The sequence below is a fragment of the Liolophura sinensis genome, chromosome 5 (genome assembly GCF_032854445.1).
Source record: "Liolophura sinensis isolate JHLJ2023 chromosome 5, CUHK_Ljap_v2, whole genome shotgun sequence".
Taxonomy (NCBI): Eukaryota; Metazoa; Mollusca; class Polyplacophora; order Chitonida; family Chitonidae; genus Liolophura; species Liolophura sinensis.
The window spans coordinates 14,572,820-14,594,742 of NC_088299.1; the positions used below are offsets into that span (position 1 = coordinate 14,572,820).

Here is a 21,923-nt window from a genome sequence, read left to right on the forward strand (position 1 = left end):
TGAATGTTTACCTCGGGTATGTTTGACTGAATACAAAACTGCATTTATATGTTTACCTTGAAATGGCTTCGGTAGAAATTAACAGCAGTATAATGTTTAAGAAAAATAATTCTTGCACAACAGAATGTTGGATGTGGTGTAGCATCGGTATGGTACATGTATGACTCAACAGCGTGGTGTCACTGAATGTTCACAGGGGAACGTTATCACAATTTCTAAAACACATACAGTATTTAGGCACATAACATCGGTATGAATTGTATTACCTGTAAGAACTCTCCTTGAGTAATTTTGACCTCCCTCAAAAATATAGAATATAGCTTCAAAGTATGCTATTTCCATCTTTGGTTAATTCGCCTGCAGCCAACCTGACTAGTGACGTCACTCAGTGAAAATTCAGATGTTACCAAACCGTTGACACACATGCGAGCAGCTGACACACAGTTTCAATGTACAAAGATGGTCAGCAGGACTCTCACAGTGTCAAATGTCATATATGTCTCTGCTTGATGTGACGCATGGCTAAACTTACATTACACACTAATTTTACCCAATTTGACTCATTTTGTGAATAAAAGATTTTCTAGGTTATCCTGTATAGTTTTTGTCAAAACATATTTTTGGTAATAATGCTTCTCTTGAACTGGGGGAATTTTGGTATGAATTTATGTCTGTGAGGAAATATTTTGCAAGAATAATGTTGGTACGACATTAAATGTGTTAAATATTCATGATGAGTACTTTTAGTAAAAAATAAATGCTTTGTGAACAGTATACATGAACATGTACTGGTATGTCATATTTAGTTCTGACCTGAAATATTAAAGCAATTTAGTAAAATCTGGCAATTTGGATGTAGAGATTCTTAACAATAATATAGTAATAATACGAAATGGTATATACAATTTTAAATGAATAAAAAGTTTATAAATTTCACCTTCAGCTATATTTATAAATCATTAGTAACAGTATTAAAATGGACTTGACGAGTTTTTCATACATGTACAAATGTAATTCTATGAATCACTTTCTTTTTTTTTTTTTTTAAATTTTATATGATCTGACTGTGAACTGTCAAGCATAATGTAAATGTATACCTTTCATGAATATTTGTTGTTATTGTTTATATCTCTCTAATGTACAAAATATATCAAACAACTACTTACATCTACATTACAAAACATTCAAAAAACGAGCAACACGAATTTTCAGCAAATGAGAAATATCACTGTCATGATAATCAACATACCAATCACATCACATACATTTATAAATGGAATGATTATCTGTTTTTATTGAAAAAACACATTTCCTGATGAAATATCTGTCGCCTTTAAGACACAACATACACTATTTGAAAACTGAAATTTTTTGTGTATATCACAGACAACTTTCCTCTTGCCATTCACTCAGGCAAATTCTTCAGTTGTTCTGTTTTCCAGAACAAAATATTTATATAAAAAATGTTCAAAACCAACATCACAACACTAAACACTCATTTTACGAAAAAAAAAGTCTCTGAAATAATTTGTAAGCAGATTTTTTGGATCTAAACCTGAGAATGAAAGTAAATATAGTAAACATCTAGGATGTGTCATAAATGTTGAGAAAGTCTCTTTTTGCTACCACATTACGCCATGCTCAGAAATTTTTCACTTTAATTCCCTATGCTGATCAGTTTATGGGTGGAGAAAACTTGAGAACCTGTTATGCACCCAGCTTTCTCCTCAACCACATTACCAATTCTGTGACAGATTTCTCAAGATGGCTCCCATTTATGATCGGAGTTGCAAATGAATACCTGAACTTGCCACATCAATGGGTTGTTGGTTATCATGAGTTGTGTCCCTTCTAGTTGTGTCCGTTCCCAGGTTAGATTTTTGTGTCCATAATCGGCCATGTGTGTAGCCATTGCTTAGTAACATAAGAGTTGGCAATAATAAATGAACTGACTTGAGCATAGTCCACTAAAATCCTATCTGCATCTGGAAGTACTTGTAGATCTGAAAAAGAGATGAAAAAGTCTTGTGTTAGGTAAGTTTGGTATGTATGTATGTAAGTTTGGTATGTATGTATGTATGTTAGTTCGGTATGTATGAATGTATGTATGTAAGTTTGATATGTATGTATGTAGGTATGATAGGTAGGTATGGTAGGTAGGTATGGTAGGTAGGTAGGTAGGTAGGTAGGTTAGTTCAGTATGTATGTATGTATGTATGTATGTATGTATGTATGTATTTATGTTAGTTCAGTATGTATGTATGCTTGGGTTTCCACAAGAACTCATAAGATGACACAGCTTGATAGCCGTCAAGCAAGTGCAATGGATGAATGTTTGTCGGTTAACACCACATCGGCAATATTTCTGCATGGCAAGAACATCCCTGAAGAGGAAGTCATTACTGAGCCTTTTTGTACACCCCACCTGAGTGTGTTCCTCATATAGCACTAAACACATTCTTGTTCACTGTGTGGACTCTCTGTATGTCTCTTTAAGTGTGATTTTGGACGTACTTCTTTTAATGCTGAAAACCATATACTGTTTTCTGGTTCAAGCATCTTCTCTCAAGGACATGGATGAAATACAGTCAATAAGACCTTGTAAGCCACAATGTGACCTTGTAAGCCACAATGTGAACTTGTAAGCCATAATGTGACCTTGTAAGCCATAAGCCACAATGTGACCTTGTAAGCCACAATGTGACCTTGTAAGCCATAATGTGACCTTGTAAGCCACAATGTGACCTTGTAAGCCATAATGTGACAATTGTTTCCTCAAAGGCCTCTACGGCCGAAGGGGTTAGCACAGCAGCATGGCGCAATGACCCAGGTGCCTCTCACCAATGCAGTCACTGTGAGTTCAAGTCCAGCTCATGCTGGCTTCCTCTTCGGTCATAAGTGGGAAGGTCTGCAAGCAACCTGCGGATGGTCATGGGTTTCCCCGGGCTCCACCCAGTTTCAGCCAATCAAAATGCTGGCTGCTGTCGTATAAGTGAAATATTCCTGAGTACAGCTTAAAACACAAATCAAACAAATCAAATAAATTCTTTCCTTACCTTCTGACTATTAAACTGGTATTTAAGACTTTTTCACTTTTCCAACAGCAGTTAGGTTTATGAGTGGAGGAAACTGGACCATTTCTTTGCAATTGAACAATACAGACATATCAACATTAGCTGTGCACTAAACCATCCACCTTAATTTCTGTGTCCTCTGATCCAGATATCAGCAGGTCCTCTTGTAAGCTCAGGGTGTTGACTGCAGCCTCATGTCGTGTCAGGCTCTGGATAGGTAACATGTTCTCCAGGTTCCACACCTTTATAGACAATTACACAGGTGCATACATGTAAAACTAACTTGTTTTCTGTATATTTATCAGCAGCACAGCTCTAGGTATTATAATTGATTTTTTTTTTTTGACGTAATGGGTAATCCAGTTTCTAATCCTGTTATCTTTGTGGCGTGCATACAAAGCTAGTACAAGCTTTATTGCATGTATAAATACAAACAGCACAGGCTTTAAACATGTGCACCAATAACCAGCAAAGCTATGTTTATACATGTATCCACGTCTGGTACAAGCTTTGTTACATGTTTACACAATCACTACAAATTTTGTTACATGTCTACACAACCAGTCCAACCTTTCATACATTCATACACAACCACAGTTCTGAGATTGATTGGCCACGCCAGCTTCCACATTAACTGCTCTGAGACTGGGTGGCCACGCTCCCAGCTTAGCTTCCACATTAACTGCTCTGAGACTGGGTGGCCACGCTCCCAGCTTAAGCTTCCACATTAACTGCTCTGAGACTGGGTGGCCACGTTCCCAGCTTAAACTTCCACATTAACTGCTCTGAGACTGGGTGGCCACGTTCCCAGTTTAAGCTTCCACATTAACTGCTCTGAGACTGGGTGGCCACGTTACCAGCTTAAGCTTCCACATTAACTGCTCTGAGACTGGGTGGCCACGCTCCCAGCTTAGCTTCCACGTTAACTGCTCTGAGACTGAGTGGCCACGTTACCAGCCTAGTTTCCACATTAACTGCTCTGAGGCTGGGTGGCCTTATTCCCAGCTTAGCTTCCACATTAACCGCTCTGAGACTGGGTGGCCATGTTCCCAGCTTAGCTTCCACATTAACTGCTCTGAGACTGGGTGGCCACGTTCCCAGCTTAAGCTTCCACATTAACTGCTCTGAGACTGAGTGGCCATGTTCCCAGCTTAGCGTCCACATTAACTGCTCTGAGACTGGGTGGCCACGTTCCCAGCTTAAGCTTCAACATTAACTGCTCTGAGACTGGGTGGCCACGCTCCCAGCTTAGCTTCCACATTAACTGCTCTGAGACTGGGTGGCCACGTTCCCAGCTTAAGCTTCCACATTAACGGTTCTGAGACTGGGTGGCCACGTTCCCAGCTTAAACTTCCACATTAACTGCTCTGAGACTGGGTGGCCACATTACCAGCCTAGTTTCCACATTAACTGTTCTGAGACTGGGTGGCCACGTTACCAGACTAGTTTCCACATTAACTGCTCTGAGACTGGGTGGCCACGTTCCCAGCTTAAGCTTCCACATTAACTGCTCTGAGACTGGGTGGCCACGTTCCCAGCTTAGCTTCTACATTAACTGCTCTGAGACTGGGTGGCCTTATTCCCAGCTTAGCTTCCACATTAACCGCTCTGAGACTGGGTGGCCACGTTCCCAGCTTAGCTTCCACATTAACTGCTCTGAGACTGGGTGGCCACGTTCCCAGCTTAAGCTTCCACATTAACTGCTCTGAGACTGAGTGGCCATGTTCCCAGCTTAGCGTCCACATTAACTGCTCTGAGACTGGGTGGCCACGTTCCCAGCTTAAGCTTCAACATTAACTGCTCTGAGACTGGGTGGCCACGCTCCCAGCTTAGCTTCCACATTAACTGCTCTGAGACTGGGTGGCCACGTTCCCAGCTTAAGCTTCCACATTAACGGTTCTGAGACTGGGTGGCCACGTTCCCAGCTTAAACTTCCACATTAACTGCTCTGAGACTGGGTGGCCACATTACCAGCCTAGTTTCCACATTAACTGTTCTGAGACTGGGTGGCCACGTTACCAGACTAGTTTCCACATTAACTGTTCTGAGACTGGGTGGCCACGTTCCCAGCTTAAGCTTCCACATTAACTGCTCTGAGACTGGGTGGCCACATTCCCAGCTTAGCTTCTACATTAACCGCTCTGAACCATTACATTCACTAACCTGGGACTCGGTCCTGTCACCTGTGATGTCTCCAAAGTGCCAACGCTGTACGCCACAAAAAGAGGTGTCCCGTGATCTTAAAGTCATTCTGAATTCATATCACCTTATTATGTACAAATAATAAAGACCATAACATCGCAAATAACACAAATGTAACAAATGTAACCTACGCACCCACTCAGACATCAGACACTTCGTAAGTTGCCATTTTCAAATCACGTGACTCGGTTGCTGGGAAGGACTCGTCTGCTCTATCCAGAATTAAGATCATCTTTTTCACAATATAATTGATTATAGTTTATTTCTATTCATTATTAACACACAAACTGAAGTGAAGACCCCCAAACAATTTGTCAATTGTCCTTTAAATGGTGCACATCTCACTGGTTTCAATCAAATCATTCCACAATGATCTTTTTTCCAGACAATGCAGAGTGCGGCCGACTCAAATTGAAAATGGCGGTTACTGAAGTTTGGCTTGTCGCAGATGTAACAGACACATTTGTGTTGATTGTGACGCTATGGTCTTTATTATTCACGAATAACTTGGTGAATGATATGAAGTAAGAATTACTGAAGAATTACAGGAAACATGGTTGAGTAGCATACAGCTTTGACATGTTGAGGACATGTATACACAGTCAGTACATGCTCTTTTAACATGTACACAGCCAGTATATGTTCTGTTTACATGTATACAGCCAGTATATGTTCTGTTTACATGTATACACAGCCAGTACATGCTCTGTTTACATGTATATACAGCCAGTACATGCTCTGTTTCCATGTATACATAGCCAGTACATGCTCTGTTTACATGTATACACAACCAGCACATGCTCTGTTTACACGTATACACAGCCAGTATATGTTCTGTTTACATGTACACAGCCAGTACATGCTCTGTTTACATGTACACAGCCAGTACATGCTCTGTTTACATGTATACACAGTCAGTATATGTTCTGTTTACATGCATACACAGCCAGTAAAAGCTCTGTTTACATGTATACACAGTCAGTACATGCTCTGTTTACACGTATACACAACCAGTACATGCTCTGTTTACATGTATACACAACCAGTACATGCTCTGTTTACATGTATACACAACCAGTACATGCTCTGTTCACATGTACACAGCCAGTACATGCTCTGTTTACACGTATACACAGCCAGTACATGCTCTGTTTACATGTATACACAGCCAGTACATGCTCTGTTTACATGTACACAGCCAGTACAAGCTTTGCTGAATACAACTGTGTACACACAGCACAAGCTCTATTGATTGTATGTACCACAAGAAGATGCTTCCTTGTCACTCCAACAAATGTCATAACACTGTTGACATAATCCACATCTTTGCCATTATATTCATACAAAATGGATGTCTAAAATTTACAGTTCAAATTTTGTAAATGCCTAATAAAAAGTTAATACATGAACATACTCAAAATGCATATTTAGCAAACAATGGGCAACTTTAAAACAGTCTCGTCAGCACAGTGTCAACCAACTGGTGTTTAGGAAAACTCTTATAACTCTAACCCTTTTCTGCATTCTTAAAATAAGCAAACAAGAATCTCTTTTAATAAGCATTTTAGCTTAATGTAAGGGTTAGCTTGCAACTAATGGAACTGGGTTAAAAGTCAAGGTCAAGAGTTCTCACCTGGATGCTCTTGTCATATGATGCAGAAAACAGGAAACGCCCTGAAGGGGAGACAAGAAGTGCTGACACTGTGCTGATATGCCCCGCTAAACTGCGCACATGGCTGTGACTGTCTACATCAAATATCTGGATGTTATTGTTGTAAGTTCCTACAAAGTTAACAAAGAACTGCTGGTTGCCATGGTCACAAGAGTTTTCATGCTTACAGATTATAATGTCTACACATGAAGAATAAGCTGATGACAAGAGCGTTCAGTTTATTTTTTTCCCTGTCCTTTGCTGTTATTTTGATAAATGTCTTGTATGCTTAGCAGTGATCACACTGAGCGAATGTCGACTTCACTTGTTGAATTCGACGAGTCGAATGAAAACAGGCCACGCACTGTTTCTTGCAACTGTAGTATTCAGCAAATAGATTTTCTTTCCACTTGTCAAATTCGACAATGTCAGTTCGACAAACCGCACTGTGTGAAAGCTACGTTGCTAAAGTTATGGCATCCACTTTAACAGCATGTTCAAAGGAAATAGTCATACAGTACATATCAATTAGCATCACTGCTCATCACACTCCAACATAATCAGCAGATTCCACATGTGTGGCTTGAGGTGTTACCCCCCCCCCCCCCCCCCCTGTAATACTCCTGTCACCATGGAAACCAAGATGGTGGCTCACCTTGATAGACTTATCACTCGAGCTAGAGAAGAGGTACTGTCCTGATTGTGAAGCCTGTAAACTTGTGACAATACCAATGTGACCCTGCAGCGAATGCAGGTGCTGGCGTGATGCCAAGTCAAATACCTGGATGTTTCTGTTGTAAGTTCCTGTCAACAACAATCACACATCATGTTTCCTGTACTTTAATACTTGACCGGGGTCTAAGTCAAAGAGGGAGGTAACATTACAACTTGTGGGGCCTCCATGGCCTTAGCTTGTTAGTGCAGTACAAGGACCCAGGAGACTCTCACCAATGCGGTCACAGTCACTCATGCTGACTTCCTCTCCAGTCATATGTGAGAGGGTTTTCCAGCAACCTGCAGATGGTCGTGGATTTTCTCGCGCTTTGCCAGGTTTCCTCATGCATGCATAAGTCGTAAAAATGAAATATTCTTGAGTATGTCCTAAACACCAATCAAATAAATAAATAACCAGCTCAGTCAGCAAATCTGTTATGTACTATCTCATTCAAATTAGAGTGTTGCAAATGTTAGTACAAACGACTAGGCCTACTGTAAAACCAGCACAAATTAGCAACAGCTGTAACATATGCAGCAGAAAGCCTATGTTGTTAGCACATGGGTATCTTGCTAAGTTTAGAGTGACCCATATTTAAAGATAGGTCCTGAAAAATTTGACTCACAACACATAACAATATACAAAGTTGATTGTCGCAACTAAAATATTACCCATAAAGTCCCAGTGTTACATATATTTTTTTATTTAACTGGTGTTATGTTGTATTCAAGAATATTTCACTCATACATGATTACAGGTCTTTCATGTTGAAAATATTGGTGTAAAATAAAAATCAAATGGCCTGGGGTTGGAGGATGTCTTCATGGCTGAGGAGATAAGCAAGCCAGGAACTTCCCACCAATGCGGTCGGTGCGAGTTCAAATCCAGGTCATGCTGGCTTCCTCTTCAGCCATACGTGGAAAGGTCTGCCAGCAACATGCAGATGGTGGTCACAGGTTTCCCCTGGGCTCTGCTCAAGAATTTCTCACATACACTGATGACAGCCAGGAGTGACAGAGCCCAGAGTAAATCACCAACCTTCCCCAGTTACATCAAAACGACTCAACGCTGCAGTTAAAACAGAAAAAGCTGGATTTGAACTCACCACCTCATTGGTGAGAGACCTGATAGTTGCTGCGAACCAACACTTCAACCATCTGAGTCAGTGATGTTCATTTACAATATTTTATTACAACTGGCACTTTTATTTATCTAATGACATTTGATCATTAAATCTAATGGCTTGTGCTTACCTGCAATCAAATACTCATGAGTAACAGTCAATGAATAGATGGAGCCAAAGGTGTGTTCTATTTTCCCCTCAGGTGTAAATTTTCCTGTAGCATCCCAGATGTCAATAGTGTTGTGAGAACCGCTGAAGAGTACTTCCTGAAAGACAAGCCACAAAACAATCTTCACAGGTTTTCTTGTCTACCTGAACAGAAAATACAGCAATACATTGTTAAAGAGCTACTTTAGTGTTAACACATGTATGTCCAAATGGCAAGGTTAAATTATAAGGACTGAGATGTTGCTAGTTCCAGAGGATAATACACAAGCAAAAGTTTTCTGCCATTTCCAATTTCACATGGTGTGACGTCATTCAAGAATACTTGAAGGCCCGCTCAGACACAATGATTTTTTCATCAGATTTGTGCTTCAGGTTATCGCATGGTTTTAGTTGAATGCTGGGTTGAAAGCTGTTTCTGACATCATGTGCTCACATACATAGATTTTTGATTTGAAAAACGAAAGAACCGTCCAGTAACGTGACAAATGATAAACTAAAATGGCTGATATGAGAACTTTGTCATCTTTGACAGCGGCGACGATCTCATGTATTTGGCGCTTGCGACTTTCACTTTCACTATGGAGTTTACAGCTGGTGGGAAAAGACAGCGAAGTAAACTAGGGGTTTATTCATGCCTTCTAAAGGAATCATCTTCACAAGACCCATCATATCTTAAATATTTCCTCCGAATTTGATATTTTTCTGGAACTAGTGAAACACAAGATACAGAAGGAAGACACCCGTATGCACGAACGCATTCCTCCTGGAGAGAGACTTGCTATAACACTGAGGCATTTGACAGACGGTGAAGTCATTATGGAAAGTCATTATCAAATACCCAGATAAAGCCATTTTTGGGAGGAAAGAAAAAGTGAAAAAAAAAAAAAAAACACAGTACACTGAATGAGTTATCAATCTTGGTGAAAAGAAAAACAGGACAGATCAACAAACAAGGTAGGCACTTCACCCTTTCTAGGTGGGACTGCTTTTTGCGGACTTCTGTCCTTTATTCTTTGCAACAAAATACTTTCCGTCACAGTGGACTGAACCAGCGACCCACTGTAAATACTGGATGTTCAATGTCAGTCAGTAGGCGTCACTGGTCCAGACGCTATGAAGTTGTAAACAAAATTTCTCTAGCCATACTCACTAAGCATTTCCCTCGGTGTAAGTCTAAGGATTAATACCGTAAGTCAGTCAGAATAGAAAATATCTGTGTATAACTTTCGAGTTAGTTTTAATTACCTTCTTTCCATTAAGACTTTTTACTCATCAGCATCAATTCCGTTTAAAACCACAATTGTCTAACAAAATAAATCCCTTGTAGTCCAAGATATTAGATTTAAGATACACAAACATGACCAACATTAAGATACATTTACAAAGTTCTCTTGATGTATCTTGAAAATGAACACATGGGGAAGAATGGATCAGTTTCTTTAATTTGTACTGGTATAAATATCCCCAAATTCCTCAACCATTTCGCATGTCAAAGAGCAACTTTCAGTGGAAATTTATGCACATTTTTGACTTGATTTTGAAGAAAAAAATTACACTGGTTGGATTGGACCGTTTCAGGGCTTTACAAAGGTATAATGTTATCAGTCAAAACAGAATGCCTTCAGAATAAGCTTGAATAAACACCTTGCAAACATCTGCAAAGGTTGAATTACAGTACAACTGGTCATCTATAAGCGTCATATTTTTGTGATATGCTCTGCTATAGTGTTAAGGTCTGAATGTGAACAATCCTGAACAACATACATTATAGATCACAACGCAACAAAGGTTAGAGGTCATTTAGTGATGGTAACGGGTTATAACATATAAACGGGTATTTAAGATTGGTAGTAAATATGTAATACAAGTATATGTGTAATATATTATTCTAATACATATTCTAAAATACGTCACAACAACACAGAATAAACTGTGAATTTTCAGAGCAACAACAGAGACACAACTTGTCATTTAAAAGGCTTTACTTAATACCACTAACAAATTAAGGTACATAAATGTACCAAAATGACCTTAAATACACAGTCTTCCAAAATGGCTATATTATATAAATGATTACATATTTAGTAAGTTTATCAGAATATTAGTAAGACAGTTAGATATTTATCCAAGAGTTACTGGAAACGAATCCTGTAGTAAGCCTACACAACAGGTAAGCCTGAGCAAGAAAAGGGTAAAGGGATGAATTTAGAGGAAACTGAACTCAACTTAACTTATCATTTCCACTGATAACAATTACCAACACCGATATTTATCACATATTACAGTCATTTTGTTGTTGTTGTAGTAATAGTAGCAGTTGTAGCTTTAAGGTTGGCGTTACTGTTAGTGTTATCATTAGTAACTAAATGTTTTCAGTTAGTGAAACAGTTAGCCTTAGTACTGGGTTCTCACTACTGTTAGGATTGGCTCATTTATACGGTAGTAATGGGCTATCAGTGTTGTTGGTATTGGCATATTAGTACTGGATTATTAGTATTGGACTGATAGTATTGTTAGTATTGGGCTATTGTATTGGTATTGGAATATTAATATTGGACTATTAGTATTGTTGGTATTGGATCATGAGTATTGTAGACATTGGACAATGGCAGTATTATTTGTATTGGATTTGGAGTACCGGTATTGTAGACATTGGGCAATGGCAGTATTGTTGGTATTGGATCATGAGTATTGTAGACGCTGGACAATGGCAGTATTGTTGGCATTGGATCATGAGTATTGTAGACGCTGGACAATGGCAGTATTGTTGGCATTGGATCATGAGTATTGTAGACGCTGGACAATGGCAGTATTGTTGGCATTGGATCATGAGTATTGTAGACGCTGGACAATGGCAGTATTGTTTGTATTGGACTACAGGTATTAACATTGTTAGTAATGGCTGGCATTCCTTTTTAACATGGATTATTATAGTAATGGATCAAAAACAGCTGCAAAGCGTAACTAGATGTTACTACTCTTACCACCACTGTTACTATTCCTACTACCACTGTTACTCCTCCTACTACCACTGTTACTCCTCCTACTACCACCGTTACTACTCCTCCTACCACCATTACTACTCCTACTACCACCACTGTTACTACTCCTACTACCACCATTACTACTCCTACTACCACCACTCTTACTACTCCTACTACCACCGTTACTCCTCCTACTACCACTGTTACTCCTACTACTACCACTGTTACTCCTCCTACTACCACCATTACTACTCCTACTACCACCACTGTTACTCCTCCTACTGCCACTGTTACTACTCCTACTACCACTGTTACTCCTCCAACTACCACCATTACTACTCCTACTACCACCACTGTTACTACTCCTACTACCACCGTTACTACTCCTACTACCACCGTTACTACTCCTACTACCACCATTACTACTCCTACTACCACCACTGTTACTACTCCTACTACACCGTTACTACTCCTACTACCACCATTACTACTCCTACTACCACCACTCTTACTACTCCTACTACCACTGTTACTCCTCCTACTACCACCATTACTACTCCTACTACCACCACTGTTACTACTCCTACTACCACCGTTACTACTACAAATAATGAAAGCTATTTCGTCCCTCATAATTTTGCGTCTACTTGCTGTATTTGAAAGGGATGGAAGATATTTCGCTCTTTGCCCATTTGGCATTGTCTGGGATCATTTCGGTAATTCCGGCAGCAACATATTTCCCAAAAGCTGACACAGAATTGGATCTCGTCACTTGCCGTTCTTTCCTTTGTTTCTGCATGATGATTCAGAGTTTTCATTGATAACTATTGGATGAAGTGGAGATCGTGATTCTTGTTGAGATTTTTGGTTTTGGTCAGGGTCTTGGTCTTGGTTGTTTGGTGACTGAACATTCAAGGGAGCTTATCTAGGTCTGGATGGTCAGAACACAGTGGTGTTGTTAGACAAGGAGTTGATGTTGAGGCTGACATGTTCTTTAGCGCCAGTTCCTGAAAACAAGAATTTTTAAAAACTAACCGACCTGTCCAGGAGAATAAAGTAACAATTTAGCTGCCAAACATCTGTTATATATCCATAAGAAAACAGACTGACTGACAGACTGATTGATTTGGACAATGTACTCCACAATGGTTTACAGATAAATGTATTACTGTATAGTAAGGAGTGGCTCAGCTGATATCCTGTGAAATGTTACATTCTGCAACAATTAAAGTAATGGAGGCAATGATACTCAACATACCATATTGTTCTTTCCCTTTTTTGGGGTACAGTGTAGTCTGAGGAACTCGTCCTGTGCCTGGAAATACTTCCATCATGGCTAATGCAGGTCTCATACTGAAGCATCACTTTTCTGAGACAACATCATTTTATTAAGTTCCTGGCCTTTGGTTTTGTTTGATTACTGATTGTAGTCTTCACCTGCTCGACAGATTCATCTGAAAATTTAACAGAATCATCTGAAAATTTAACATCTTCATTTGAAATTGAACTCATGTTTTAAAGTGTAACTAAACATCTTTAATACTAGACAAAAATGTACTTTTGGAATTACATATGAGAAATTGACTTTACATACATTCATCAAATATCAAGAGCTAGAATAACAGAACTTATTTCGTAACCAACTTATTCATGTATTTCACACCTCAGTGGTCACCTCTTCTACAAAGAAACTGGTCAGATATTGATAAATTCTGACAATATAAACTTCAAAGAAAAGGTGACAAGTTGACTAAGGCACATCTGTGTTGAGTAAATATTTACCATGAATGAGCAACAACACTGGGACTTTTTTGTCTAAAAATAAGTTTACTTACAACAGAGTGTTACAACAATATTCATTGATTGCTAATGCTAAAAGAAATAGGGTGCTCAGTGGCATTTGCAGAGGCCCAGTCTAAAAAGTTAAAGCAAATTAGTGTATCAAAAAATATGATTTACCTGATATTTCATACACATGCTTCGCAGGCTGCTTTGTCCATGCTTCCTGTTCATATACTCCTGTTCATATACTCCTGTTCATATTTTGAAGATGGATCCCAGAAATTTCCATGATCATTTGTTTGACTTCTATGAAGTTTTCAGTAGTATCTGCCATGCTGATCATTTGCAGATGAAATGAATTTCACGAGTCACTTTAAGCTATCATTTGATTGGTCAATCTTCCTTCCCTTTCGACAAACAATAGAACATGCTCTATTTCATCCAACTCCATCGAAAGCGAATCGAACCACCGAACAGAAGGGTGTTTGATTTGACATTTTCTACTCGCACGTTACGATAAATCGGATGTAGTATTGTTGTGTCTGAGTGGGCCTAAACGTCACTCATAACTGATGCATACACACAAATGATGACGTACTTTCAAACGTGCGTGACGTCATTCCAGCATAACTGTCTCACTCGACATCATATCGGCCTGATTCATCATCACACAACAAATGTCATCACGTCACATCAGGTAAATTTTTACGGAAACTGCTGAGGATTTTGTTTTTGAGGACTTCAATTTTAGGGGTTAAACAGCATTGTTCAGCGTAAAGTTTTTGAGCCTTGGTGCTTGCTATATTCCACAGGGTATCCTTCATATGAGTGTAATATTTCCACCTGGCCTCTCTTTGGGCTGAAGTAACATTTAATGTTTGACCATAGCTGTCTATTTAATAATCTTCTCGTACCTGTATATTCATTATTATTATTATTTTTATTCTTACTATTATTTTATCGGATTCTTGTTGCCAATTGTTCGCTGACATGATGACGGTTAGGTTTTATGGGTGGACGAAATCAATGGCTGGGGTATAACACCAAATTTCGACAAGTTGCTGATGAAATGAGCAACTTGTGACTTACTGAGCCCAGTTTCACAAAGTGGCGTACAACATTTCTTTATCGTACAATTGTCGTACCATATTTTGTAAGTCACTATTTCCATACCTATATGTACAATTATCGTATGTGCGACATCTTTTTGAAACTGGGTCTTCATTTGTACCACATATCAGTGGAAGATTACTGTTTTTTTAATGAATTGTCAGTAAAGTGCCCCAAACAGTGAGATGAGGGGAATGTACAAGATTTGTGAAAGAGAGGAGTGAGTGAGTGAATGCTTGGGGTTTAACTTCGTACTCAACAATTTTTCAGTCATATGACGACGAAGGAATCTTTAGGGTGCATGTACGTGTAATGTGCCTCCTTGTTGCAGGACGGATTTCCACCGCTCTTTTATCTAGTGCTGCTTCACTGAGACGCCTTACCAAAGGCAAGTAAGCCGCCCTGCCCGAGCCATTATACTGATACGGGTCAACCAGTCATTGCACTATCCACTTCATGTTGAAGGCCAAGCGAGGAAGTTACAACTTCCTCTTTTAAAGTCTTAGGTGTGACTCGATCAAGGATTGATCCTGGATCTACCGGTCCTGAAGCGGACGCTCTACCAACTGTGCTATTCGGGCCGGTGTGAAAAAGAGGACATATGATAATATCTGCTATAGATACTGCACAGTAAACATACACACATGTAGATATTTTGCCATATACCATAGATGGATCTTTAGTTAGCATGCTAGTGTAGCACAATGACTTTGAAGTCTCTCAACAATGTGGTCTCTGTTAGTGCAAGTCCAAATGATACTGGCTTCCCCTTTGGTCACACGAGGGATGGTCTTGCAGCAACCTGTGGATGGTCGTGTGGGGGAAGGGCTCCCATTTTCATCATGCCATAATGCTGGCCATCGATGTATAAGTGAAATAATCCTGAGTACAGGATAAAGCTCCAATCAATTAACAAAGTAAATAAATAAACAGAGGGAACTTTGACCCATTTCACTTACAAACCCAGGTGTGTATATCACAAGAGGAAATCTGCGTAGAACATGAAAAAAAAAAAAAAAATTCCATTCTTCGCCAGTAACCAGAAAACCTTCCAGACTTGAAACCACAGACCAGCCAGCAAGAGTTGGATTCCAGAAAGATTCATTGGTCCAAATCACAGATTTAATTGCTTCATGTGACCTTGAACTTACTATTACTGGTCAAATATGTCAAAATTACATGCATGTATACTTGGAGGTTTAACTTCGTACATCCACTATTCATATCTTATGATGATGAGGAGTCTTCCTGTGGTGCATTTTTGTTTTTCGAAACATCCTTTTTATATGAATTTGCAATATATCAAAACATTTGCCTACATGCTGAATCCAGTTTGAATATTTCTATCTTTAAAGTTTAAAACCATTATTACACTATTATTCAACTACTACAGACAATTTTATTGCAATAATTAATTTATATACATGTACCTGGAATGAGTTCAGTGACACTTTTTTTATTCACGTAACTTTACGCCGGTCAGATTTTCTACCACCACGCTCTACATCGCTTCCTTCATGTAATGGTCATCAATTTTACACGTGGACAAACCTTAGTACAGCCTTTGACAAATAACTTGTATATTGATTTATTTACTTGATCTGATTGGAATTTTATGTTGAACTGAAGATTATTTCAATACTACTACAGCCGCCAACTTTATGGTATAATAGCTTTCCATGTACAACCTGAGAGGAAGCCAGCATGAGCTGGATGTAAGCACACAGTGATTGCATTAGTGAGAGGCGCCTGGGCCGTTGTGCTGCGCTAGCATGTTAACCACTAAGCCACACAGGCCCCAATAACCTGCATAGCCCATCAACATACCTTGTTTGTGCTGACGGCCATTGCTCTAACCCAATGATACAAACCCTGCATACTGTGGACATGGGTCAGAGACTTTGCTTCCCAAACCTGGAATGGAAATAAATATTTATCATTTATACATTTGATTCTTTCTTCAGATGAGAGGACACTTTTAGATTACCTTTATTACAATATTACATGTAAATCTTGGTGGTTTGGCTCATACAAAGAAAAACATGGTGTCAGAAAACAACATCGCCATCTGACAATCTGACATTAAGCTGCTGTCACACCAATGACGGCTAGTTTCAACCACCCACTCTTATGGAACTTAGCCTACCAAATGCCAGTCCTCACAAAGACCTTTGGCAACACTTCTGACCTAGATGTACCCAAAACATATCATTACTCTTTTACAAAGCACTCATTATTTCACTTGTACACAACGGTGGCCATTATGGTAGGAGGAAAAGGAGTAGAACCGGGGGGGGAACCCACCACGATATGCAGGTTGCAGGCTGACCATGTTGCATACGGCTGGAGAGAAAGTGACCATGAGCTGGACGAACTCACAGCAACTGCATTGGTGAGAGGCTCCTGGGTCATTGTGCTGCACCGGCACGCTAATCTCCTGGGGTACAAAGGTGACTGGCAAAATCTCATTCAGGTTTACCTTTATCAATGAATGTGATGATGTAAACAGGTAGCCGTTACAGATGACCATGGAACAAATGATGTTCTCATGCGCATTCTGAAAAACAAGATATACAACATACATTAGTCTTTTTTTATTAATAAATTTCTGGAATCTTTTTCGTCTTCTTCACTGTCTGTACTAAGTGACTGTAGTGTGGTCAAAAGCCATTATAATTTTGACACCTGGTAAAAAGAAAAGCTAGAATCTCATTGTTTTGTTACCATAGTAAAGAGAGAACGAAATATAAAAATTTGTGAAAATTGTAAAGAGATAAATGGGGACATAAAAAGTTTCATTTACGATCACATACATGGTAAAGAGAGAAATGAGAACAACAAATTTCATTTATCATGGTAAAGAGAGAAATGAGAACACAGAATTCCATTTATCATGGTAAAGAGAGAAATGAGAACAAAGAATTCCATTTATCATGGTAAAGAGAGAAATGAGAACAATGAATTTCATTTATCATGGTAAGGAGAGAAATAAGAATAATGAATTTCATTTATCATGGTAAAGAGAGAAATGAGAACAAAGAATTCCATTTATCATGGTAAAGAGAGAAATGAGAACAAAGAATTCCATTTATCATGGTAAAGAGAGAAATGAGAACAACGAATTCCATTTATCATGGTAAAGAGAGAAATGAGGACAAAGAATTCCATTTATCATGGTAAAGAGAGAAATGAGAACAACGAATTTCATTTATCATGGTAAGGAGAGAAATGAGAACAAAACGAATGTAATTTATCATGGGAAGGAGAGAAATGAGAACATCTATGAGGAGGCAGAAATATAAAGCACCTCTAGTGTTTTGAACTCCTCGGCAGTGTCCAATGTCCACATCTTGATGTTAAAGTCTTCACCTGCACTGTAGAGATAACCATGACCCACAGACAGACAATGGACCTGAAAAACAACAACGAGGGAGACTTAAATTTCCCCAAAGATAATAAACCTGTGCCCGACAGAAAGACAGCAAGTGAACCTGCAAACAAAAGTTAGTCATCATGAGACTTAAATTCTGTTCACAGATCAAACACCTGTGCCCGACAGAAAGACAGCTAGTGAACCTGCAAACAAAAATAAGTCATCAGGCGAGACCTAAATTCTGTTCACAGATCAAACACCTGTGAACGACAGAAAGACAGCTAGTGAACCTGCAAACAAAAATAAGTCATCAGGCGAGACCTAAATTCTGTTCACAGATCAAACACCTGTGCCCGACAGAAAGACAGCTAGTGAACGTGCAAACAAAAATAAGTCATCACAACAGACTTAAATTCTGTTCACAGATCAAACACCTGTGCCCGACAGAAAGACAGCTAGTGAACGTGCAAACAAAAATAAGTCATCACTAGACTAAATTCTGTTCACAGATCAAACACCTGTGCCCGACAGAAAGACAGCTAGTGAACGTGCAAACAAAAATAAGTCATCACGACAGACTTAAATTCTGTTCACAGATCAAAAACCTGTGCCCGACAGAAAGACAGCTAGTGAACGTGCAAACAAAAATAAGTCATCACGACAGGCTTAAATTCTGTTCACAGATCAAACACCTGTGCCCGACAGAAAGACAGCTAGTGAACGTGCAAACAAAAATAAGTCATCACGACAGGCTTAAATTCTGTTCACAGATCAAACACCTGTGCCCGACAGAAAGACAGCTAGTGAACGTGCAAACAAAAATAAGTCATCACGACAGACTTAAATTCTGTTCACAGATCAAACACCTGTGCCCGACAGAAAGACAGCTAGTGAACCTGCAAACAAAAATAAGTCATCACGACAGACTTAAATTCTGTTCACAGATCAAACACCTGTGCCCGACAGAAAGACAGCTAGTGAACGTGCAAACGAAAATAAGTCATCACGACAGACTTAAATTCTGTTCACAGATCAAACACCTGTGCCCGACAGAAAGACAGCTAGTGAACGTGCAAACGAAAATAAGTCATCACGACAGGCTTAAATTCTGTTCACAGATCAAACACCTGTGCCCGACAGAAAGACAGCTAGTGAACGTGCAAACGAAAATAAGTCATCACGACAGGCTTAAATTCTGTTCACAGATCAAACACCTGTGCCCGACAGAAAGACAGCTAGTGAACCTGCAAACAAAAATAAGTCATCACGACAGGCTTAAATTCTGTTCACAGATCAAACACCTGTTCCCGACAGAAAGACAGCTAGTGAACCTGCAAACAAAAATAAGTCATCACGACAGACTTAAATTCTGTTCACAGATCAAACACCTGTGCCCGACAGAAAGACAGCTAGTGAACGTGCAAACAAAAATAAGTCATCACGACAGGCTTAAATTCTGTTCACAGATCAAACACCTGTGCCCGACAGAAAGACAGCTAGTGAACGTGCAAACAAAAATAAGTCATCACGACAGACTTAAATTCTGTTCACAGATCAAACACCTGTGCCCGACAGAAAGACAGCTAGTGAACGTGCAAAAAAAAATAAGTCATCACAAGACTAAATTCTGTTCACAGATCAAACACCTGTGCCCGACAGAAAGACAGCTAGTGAACGTGCAAACAAAAATAAGTCATCACGACAGACTTAAATTCTGTTCACAGATCAAACACCTGTGCCCGACAGAAAGACAGCTAGTGAACGTGCAAACAAAAATAAGTCATCACGACAGGCTTAAATTCTGTTCACAGATCAAACACCTGTGCCGGACAGAAAGACAGCTAGTGAACGTGCAAACAAAAATAAGTCATCACGACAGACTTAAATTCTGTTCACAGATCAAACACCTGTGCCCGACAGAAAGACAGCTAGTGAACGTGCAAACGAAAATAAGTCATCACGACAGACTTAAATTCTGTTCACAGATCAAACACCTGTGCCCGACAGAAAGACAGCTAGTGAACGTGCAAACGAAAATAAGTCATCACGACAGACTTAAATTCTGTTCACAGATCAAACACCTGTGCCTGACAGAAAGACAGCTAGTGAACGTGCAAACAAAAATAAGTCATCACGACAGAATTAAATTCTGTTCACAGATCAAACACCTGTGCCCGACAGAAAGACAGCTAGTGAACGTGCAAACAAAAATAAGTCATCACGACAGACTTAAATTCTGTTCACAGATCAAACACCTGTGCCCGACAGAAAGACAGCTAGTGAACGTGCAAACAAAAATAAGTCATCACGACAGGCTTAAATTCTGTTCACAGATCAAACACCTGTGCCCGACAGAAAGACAGCTAGTGAACGTGCAAACAAAAATAAGTCATCACGACAGGCTTAAATTCTGTTCACAGATCAAACACCTGTGCCCGACAGAAAGACAGCTAGTGAACGTGCAAACAAAACTAAGTCATCACGACAGACTTAAATTCTGTTCACAGATCAAACACCTGTGCCCGACAGAAAGACAGCTAGTGAACGTGCAAACAAAAATAAGTCATCACGACAGACTTAAATTCTGTTCACAGATCAAACACCTGTGCCCGACAGAAAGACAGCTAGTGAACGTGCAAACAAAAATAAGTCATCACGACAGGCTTAAATTCTGTTCACAGATCAAACACCTGTGCCCGACAGAAAGACAGCTAGTGAACCTGCAAACAAAAATAAGTCATCACGACAGACTTAAATTCTGTTCACAGATCAAACACCTGTGCCCGACAGAAAGACAGCTAGTGAACGTGCAAACAAAAATAAGTCATCACGACAGACTTAAATTCTGTTCACAGATCAAACACCTGTGCCCGACAGAAAGACAGCTAGTGAACGTGCAAACAAAAATAAGTCATCACGAGAGACTTAAATTCTGTTCACAGATCAAACACCTGTGCCCGACAGAAAGACAGCTAGTGAACGTGCAAACAAAAATAAGTCATCACGACAGACTTAAATTCTGTTCACAGATCAAACACCTGATCAAACACCTGTGCCCGACAGAAAGACAGCTAGTGAACGTGCAAACAAAAATAAGTCATCACGACAGACTTAAATTCTGTTCACAGATCAAACATCTGTGCCCAACAGAAAGACAGCTAGTGAACCTGCAAACAAAAATAAGTCATCACGACAGACTTAAATTCTGTTCACAGATCAAACACCTGTGAACGACAGAAAGACAGCTAGTGAACGTGCAAACAAAACTAAGTCATCACGACAGACTTAAATTCTGTTCACAGATCAAACACCTGTGAACGACAGAAAGACAGCTAGTGAACGTGCAAACAAAACTAAGTCATCACGACAGACTTAAATTCTGTTCACAGATCAAACACCTGTGCCCGACAGAAAGACAGCTAGTGAACGTGCAAACAAAAATAAGTCATCACGACAGGCTTAAATTCTGTTCACAGATCAAACACCTGTGCCCGACAGAAAGACAGCTAGTGAACGTGCAAACAAAAATAAGTCATCACGACAGGCTTAAATTCTGTTCACAGATCAAACACCTGTGCCCGACAGAAAGACAGCTAGTGAACGTGCAAACAAAAATAAGTCATCACGACAGGCTTAAATTCTGTTCACAGATCAAACACCTGTGCCCGACAGAAAGACAGCTAGTGAACGTGCAAACAAAAATAAGTCATCACGACAGACTTAAATTCTGTTCACAGATCA

At 39.5% G+C, this 21,923-nt stretch overlaps 1 protein-coding gene across 3 annotated transcripts in view; it reads right to left on the minus strand.

Annotated features, from left to right (window-relative positions):
* Window positions 1-1,070: 1,070 nt before the first annotated feature.
* The window catches only part of LOC135465390 (E3 ubiquitin-protein ligase TRAF7-like), a 31,827-nt gene continuing 10,974 nt past the window's right edge, over window positions 1,071-21,923 (minus strand). The window contains exons 9-15 of one of the 3 annotated variants that reach the window (XM_064742615.1): window positions 18,117-18,221; window positions 17,289-17,366; window positions 16,637-16,723; window positions 8,896-9,031; window positions 6,910-7,058; window positions 3,197-3,316; window positions 1,071-2,003 (exon numbers count right to left, since the gene is read on the minus strand). In XM_064742615.1, the coding sequence (XP_064598685.1) occupies window positions 1,968-2,003; window positions 3,197-3,316; window positions 6,910-7,058; window positions 8,896-9,031; window positions 16,637-16,723; window positions 17,289-17,366; window positions 18,117-18,221 (711 nt within the window). In that variant the 3' untranslated portion in view covers window positions 1,071-1,967. Of the gene's footprint in view, window positions 2,004-3,196; window positions 3,317-6,909; window positions 7,059-7,582; window positions 7,732-8,895; window positions 9,032-16,636; window positions 16,724-17,288; window positions 17,367-18,116; window positions 18,222-21,923 lie in introns of all 3 variants that reach the window. The other 2 variants (XM_064742616.1, XR_010444041.1) reach the window with 2 other exon arrangements.